At 32.1% G+C, this 6746-nt stretch overlaps 1 protein-coding gene across 4 annotated transcripts in view; it reads left to right on the plus strand.

The window, feature by feature from the left end:
• Positions 1–6516, plus strand: part of TOGARAM1 (TOG array regulator of axonemal microtubules 1) — an 82032-nt gene extending 75516 nt beyond the window's left edge. For 3 of the 4 annotated variants that reach the window (XM_053889379.1, XM_053889378.1, XM_019451933.2), the window contains 4 exons: positions 295–484; positions 1908–2127; positions 4711–4797; positions 5376–6516. In XM_053889379.1, coding sequence (XP_053745354.1) covers positions 295–484; positions 1908–2127; positions 4711–4797; positions 5376–5629 — 751 coding nt within the window. In that variant the 3' untranslated portion in view covers positions 5630–6516. The remainder of the gene's footprint in view (positions 1–294; positions 485–1907; positions 2128–4710; positions 4798–5375) is intronic. The other variant, XM_053889380.1, reaches the window with a different exon arrangement.
• Positions 6517–6746: the final 230 nt, after the last annotated feature.

Below are 6746 nucleotides of genomic sequence, written 5' to 3' on the forward strand. Positions count from 1 at the left end.
TTATAGCTGGTTTTTTCCAGACTTTGACCCCTACACTTTTTCCCTTTGTTTATTTTGTTTTGTATCCTTTTGCTGTAATAAATCATAGCTGTGAGTAAAACTACATGTTGAATCCTGTGAGTCCTCCTAGCAAATCACCAAAGTCAGGGGAGATCGCAGGGACCTCCTTTAGCATTGTGGCTATCAGATCAGTTTGTGAATTTTTGAGAAATATATATGTAATAAGATGTATTATGTTTATGTTTCTCATAGGAAATTAAGAATGAAATTAAATTTCCCTTTCTTTGACTTTAGAGAAGTAACTGAAATTCGTGACATCACCAGAAAATCAGTTCCCCGCAATTCCTTAGAAAGTGCTGAATACATTAAAGTCATAACAGGTTTATTAAATGCAAAAGACTTCCGTGATCGTATTAATGGGATTAAGCAGCTTTTATCAGATACTGAAAACAATCAAGAGCTTGTTGTTGGAAACATTGTGAAGGTAATGAACTGTCAAAATTAATTTTCATTTTCAATATGTAGCTAATAGCTCATTAGTATAAAAAATTGCCCTAACTCTTAGTACTTTATATGTATTGTTTTAAAATGTTAAGCTTAGAAGAATGAATTACTTTCTAGAACAATTCAAAGTAATTGGGAAAAAATAAGAAAATAAAATAATAATGTAAGAAAACAGCTGCTTAATTTGTCTGAATTTTCCCACTAGATGGTGACTCTTTGAAAGCTCTGTATTCTCAGAGCTCTTGGAACCTGAAAGCTCTGTATTCTCAGAGCTCTCAGTGCATATATGTCAAGTGAATCAATAAATATTTTAAAAACCAGGGCATTTAGGTGCTCTGATATTACTTAAGAGTAGATATTAAAATTTTTATATGTAGATTAGAAATCTTATATATACTAATTTATATACCAATGTTAGACAACAAGCAATAGGAAAGAAGATAGTAATAAATGTTAGTGGTACCAGAGCATAGATGATTTATGCTTCTTCAGAGTTAATTCAGTTAATTCCATTAGTGATTTATTAATAAAATCCCATGTTAAATTTGTATTATGTGCATTAAACTTGGCCAGCATACCGTTAACTACTCTTAATTCCAGTAATGTTGTCTCTTAATTTTCAGAAGAAAGGTACCATATTATCATGTGATGGGCACCAGAAAGTTGCATTTTCTGATATCTGTTGAGTAAAAATAAATCTCTTGGGAAGACTGTTCTCACCATGAAAATTTTTATGTATATATTAACTTTCATATTTTTATGAGAGATGTGTATATGTATATCAGCCTCATAGAATAGCTCTTCACTCACCTAATGTGACTAAAGATTTTGCTTATCATTCACTTTTTATATCTTAAACTTATGAAAGTTAAGAATTCTAAAGAGCAAGGAATAATTGTTAAAGTAATCAGGTTAAAAGGTAGTAAAAATTTAACTCTGAAATTGCATATAAAATTCTCATAAGAAACCCAAACTGAAACTAAATCAAATCTCTATGGTTGTTATATATCTGATTCTGTTATGAATAGTGATAAAAATGAAAACTTTCCTTGAGTTCTTAGAGTTAGCTAAGCTAACCACACCTTCCAAAAAATAGCATTTTTATCACATTTACGGTAAATCAGTCATCTTCCTACTAAATCAAATTTCACAACCTGAATTTATTAGGATGTCTGTTTGAGTGATGTTTGAAGACTTGTCATTTTGCTATAAGAAGGTTTGAGACTTAGATTTAACATCCAAATTTTTATAAAATTCCTATTGTCTATGTTCAAGTTAAATAAGATGTTGTGTGTATGTTTTTAAATAGTATATTAATAGCATAAATACTATAGAATGCCAAAAAGAATTTAAATAGCTATAAACATTATTTCACATTAAATAATTTACCAATTTACTTTCAGATCTTTGATGCTTTTAAATCTCGGCTTCATGATTCCAATAGTAAAGTAAATCTGGTGGCTCTAGAAACAATGCACAAAATGATTCCTTTGCTTAAAGACAACTTATCTCCTATAATCAACATGCTAATTCCAGCAATAGTAGATAACAATCTGAATTCTAAGAATCCAGGCATCTATGCTGCTGCCACAAATGTTGTTCAAGCACTGAGTCAGCATGTAGGTAAGAAATCTTACTTTTGCACTCAAATTATTTTGACTTTACTTTCATACTTTCTGTCCTACACATGATATACTTTGTATAATGTTGAAATCATAGATATTAAATATTTGTCATTTAATGTTGTGATATTTTCAGTAGTTTAAATTATTTTTAGAGTTTAATACTATCCCATTAAATTGACTTTTTCTTATTTTTGATTTTTCAGTCCTTTTATTCCTACCTCAACCTCACATCTGGTGCAAAATTAACTCAAAATGGATTGTAGATTTAAATGTAAAACTTAACTGTAAATCTTTTAAGGATAACATAGGTAAAAATCCTTAGGACTTGAGGGCTTGGTGAAGAGTTGTTAGCATGATACTAAAAGCATGATCCATTAAAGTCGGTAAATTAGACTTAATCAAATCTAAAAACATTTGCTCTGCAAAAGACCTGTTAAGTACATAAAGAGACAAACTACAGATTTGGAGTAAGTATTTGCAAACCACATGTCTGAGGAAGAACTTAGAATACATAAAGAACTCTCAAAACTGAACATTAAAACAAACAATCCAATTAGAAAATGGGCAAAGGACATGAAGGAACACTTCACTGAAGACGATATATGGATGGCAAATAAACACATAAAAAAGATGTTTAACATCACTAGTCATTAGGGAAATACAAATGCAGGTTAAGACCATGATCACTACACAAATATGTTCATCTGTTCAGGTTGCTTTAGCAAACTACCTACAGACTGGACAGTGTAAAAACAAACATTTATTTCTCACAGTCCTGGAGGCTGGAAAGTTCAAGATCAAGGTGCCAACAGATTTGGTATCTGGTGAGGGCCCACTTCGTGGTTCCACTGGAGCTTTCTGGGGCATCTTTTATGAGAGCTCTAATCCTATTTAGGAGGGCTCCACCTTCACGACCTAATCATCTCCCAAAGTCCTCACCTCCAAATACCATAACAACAGGGATTGGGTTTCAACATATGAATTTTGGAAGACACAGACATTCAGTTTATAGCAAGTATTAGGACAGCTAAAATTAAAAAGAGTGATAATACCAAATGCTGACAAGATTTCAGAGAAACTGGATCTCTGCTACATAAATAAAATGGTGTATCCACTCTAGAAAATGGTTTGTCAATTTCTTTAAAAAAAAAAAAAAAAAAAAAAACAACTAAGCATACACTTACCATATAACCCATCAGTTGCATTCCTAGGCATTTATTCTACAGAAATGAAAACTTCCATCCAAGAAGTTACACTCTTGTTCATAGCAGCTTTATTTACAAAAGTCCAAAACTTCAGGCAACCTAAATGTAATTCAGTGAGTTAATAGTGAAGAAATTTATGATACATCTATACCGTAAAATAGTACTTAGTAATAAAGTAGTATTATAGATACATGTAACAATTTGGATGGATCTAAAAGGGCATTATGCTTAGTGAAAAAGGACAGTCCCAAAAGGTCACATGCTGTAGGATGGCATCTTTGTATAGCCTCAAAATGGTAACATTTACAGAGATGGAAAACAGATTAGTGGTTATCAGGGTTTACGGGCAGCTAGGAGGGGCTGGATGTGCCTATAGAGTGATAGCTCTGTGGAGATCTTTGTGGTAATAGAATAGTTCCATATGCTAATTGCAGTGATCATTACACAAATCTACACATGTGATAAAATGACATAGAACTATACACACATAGGGATGCCTGACTGGCTCGGTCATTAAAGCATATGACTCTTGATCTCTGGGTCATGAGTTCAAACCCCGGGTGTAAAGGTTACTTAAAAATCAACAAAGAAGGTGAATGATGTAGATTAGAACTATGCACAGGTATTGTACAAATGTCAGATTCTTTGTTTTGATATGTACTGTAATTGTGTAAGATGTAACCTTTGGATGAACAGTACACAGGACCTTTTTGTACTGTCTCTCCAATTTCCTGTGATCTATAATTATTACAAAATTAATGGGGCTCCTGGGTGGCTCAGTCGGTCGAGCATCTGGCTTCGGCTCAGGTCATGATCTCACAGTCTGTAAGTTCGAGTCCCGCGTTGGGCTCTGTTCTGACAGCTCAGAGCCTTTGGAGCCTGTTTCAGATTCTGTGTCTCCCTCTCTCCCTGTCCCCCCCCCCACCCCCCCCCGCTCGTGCTCTGTCTCTCTCTCTCTCTCAAAAATAAATAAGCATTAAAACTTAAAAAAATTAAAACTGAAAAAATAAGTAAAAATAAAAACTACCCCCTCCAAAATGTAGTTTTTTTCTGTTTTTTTATTTTGTTTGTCTTTAATAAACTTATATTCTATTTTTTGGAATAAGATGACTGGGAGATAGGCAATTCTTTTGCTTTTTTATGCCATATGATAGCTCTTTTAAAACTCTTATTTGAGGTATTTTATTTCTTATTTGCTATAAGAATAGTATTCTATTAAGGTTTTATACATAATGTTAAGTACTGATTACATAGATTTAAAAATCTTTTTAACACATTTGCATTCATTTATGTATCTTTTCCTTTTAATGCTTTGTAATGAAAAGTAAGAACTCATAACTCTTTAAACATGTGTCTGTATTATTCTTTTTGTTTAGACAATTATTTGCTTCTACAGCCATTTTGCACAAAAGCTCAGTTTTTAAATGGAAAAGCAAAACAGGATATGACTGAAAAGCTTGCTGGTAAATATTCTTCAATTGCTATTTCTAAAGAAATATTAACTAAGGAAAAATGATAGGCAGTTCAATTTCTTTTTGGGATAGCTACCAAATTCAATATCATTACCCACGATGTAGAAATGAATTGCATAATCTATACGAGAACTTTTTAAGACTTTTACCCCAAATTTTTTTGTTTATCCTTTTTTTTTCAGTAAGAATTTCTTCCTTGTCACATTTAAAAATAAAGAGACATTAAAATCAAATTGGTACTCACGAAAAACTGTTTCAAATTATATATTTGATAAAAGATCAGTGGGTTAAAAATGTATGTTTTTTGGAAAACATTGAGATGAATTTGGGGTTTAATTCCTATCTTTACTAATTTTGCCTGAGCTAAGTTGTCCTATATGGAATTCTAATACTTGAAGATTCCAATCTTTGGGAGAAAAGTTTCTGACCTTACCTTCTTTAAGATGCTTGACATTTTAAGACAAGTGACATAGAGAAGAAGCTTAGTATATTTTATATGCTTTTTAATTAGCAAAAATTGAATTTATATTTTTAAAAACCTGACTGTTTACTAAATTTTTATGTTTCAGATATTGTTACGGAACTTTATCAAAGGAAGCCCCATGCCACAGAACAGAAAGTATTGGTTGTTTTATGGCATCTCTTAGGGAACATGACAAACAGTGGCTCTTTGCCTGGAGCTGGAGGAAATATACGAACAGCCACATCTAAATTATCAAAAGCACTTTTTGCGCAAATGGGTCAGAATCTGTTAAATCAGGCTGCATCTCAACCACCACATATCAAAAAGAGTTTAGAAGAATTGCTCGATATGACAATATGAAATGAATTATGAATCTTTGATGAAATATAGTATGATGAACAAAATTGTTTACATGATGACAAATGGAACTTTTTCAAGTTACATTTTCAGTGCCTGCACTACTCATCTGGTAAATTAAGTCAATGGCTATTTGTATTTGCAGCCAGTGGGCACACATCTGCTCTGTATCAACCCTATCACTTGTACCCATCACAGACAGAGAAACCTAAAATAATTAATATAACCTAATATTCATGAAATCTGAGGCCCATGGAATGAATCCAGTTATATTTTTGAGGAAAGTCCTGCTCATTTGCACTGTTCTATAGAAACCACAGTTCATTGCCCTATATGTACAATTAGATTTGTAATTAAAAATATACTTTTTATTATGTAATCATGTTCTGTCATTACTCAGCCTTATTTTATGAAGTGAAATAAGTCATTGAACTATGTTATCACAAACTAACTTTTGTGTGCTATTTGTGAAAAACATGTATTTCTGAAATCAGTCTGCTAATATGATTGTGCAGTATTAGCTTGCTTTTGCTGCTGTGTTAATGTGATATATTTGCTTACCATTTGGGTTTAATCATCTACATAATTGTGAAATTTAACAAGTTATAATGAAGCATGGTGACCAAAGTTTTAGAAAACACTTAAACATTTTAAATGCACGTTTAAGAAAACGTGTTGAATGTAACTCCCTATTTTTGTGTGAAAACACTAAATTTTATTTCTATATGTCCTGACATTTATAAAGGTGTTATTTTGCTGCCCAGTTGTGTAATTCTCAAAAATAGTGCCAGGTCTTCTATAGGCTTTTCTCAGAATTCTTGGGCTATAAGTACTGTATGCATCTTAAAAAGAAAAGGAATGTTATAAAAATAAAAGGATTTATTTCTGTAGATATGTGAGAGGTGTCCTATTTTTCCAACTTCCAAATTTGTTAAAATAAAAAGTATATATATTGTACTACTGACCTATCATTTTCACTTGGTATACTTGATAAAATATTGACCTATCTCTATTGACCTAACAATAGACCTGGATTATAGTTCTAGCTATAGAACTATAGGAAAATTAAGCATGTGATCTTGGGCAAGTCACTTACCAGTTCTAGGTCTCCCATTTTGTC

This window comes from Panthera pardus, unplaced genomic scaffold (assembly GCF_024362965.1).
Source record: "Panthera pardus isolate Hobbes unplaced genomic scaffold, ASM2436296v1 HiC_scaffold_24, whole genome shotgun sequence".
Taxonomy (NCBI): domain Eukaryota; kingdom Metazoa; phylum Chordata; class Mammalia; order Carnivora; family Felidae; genus Panthera; species Panthera pardus.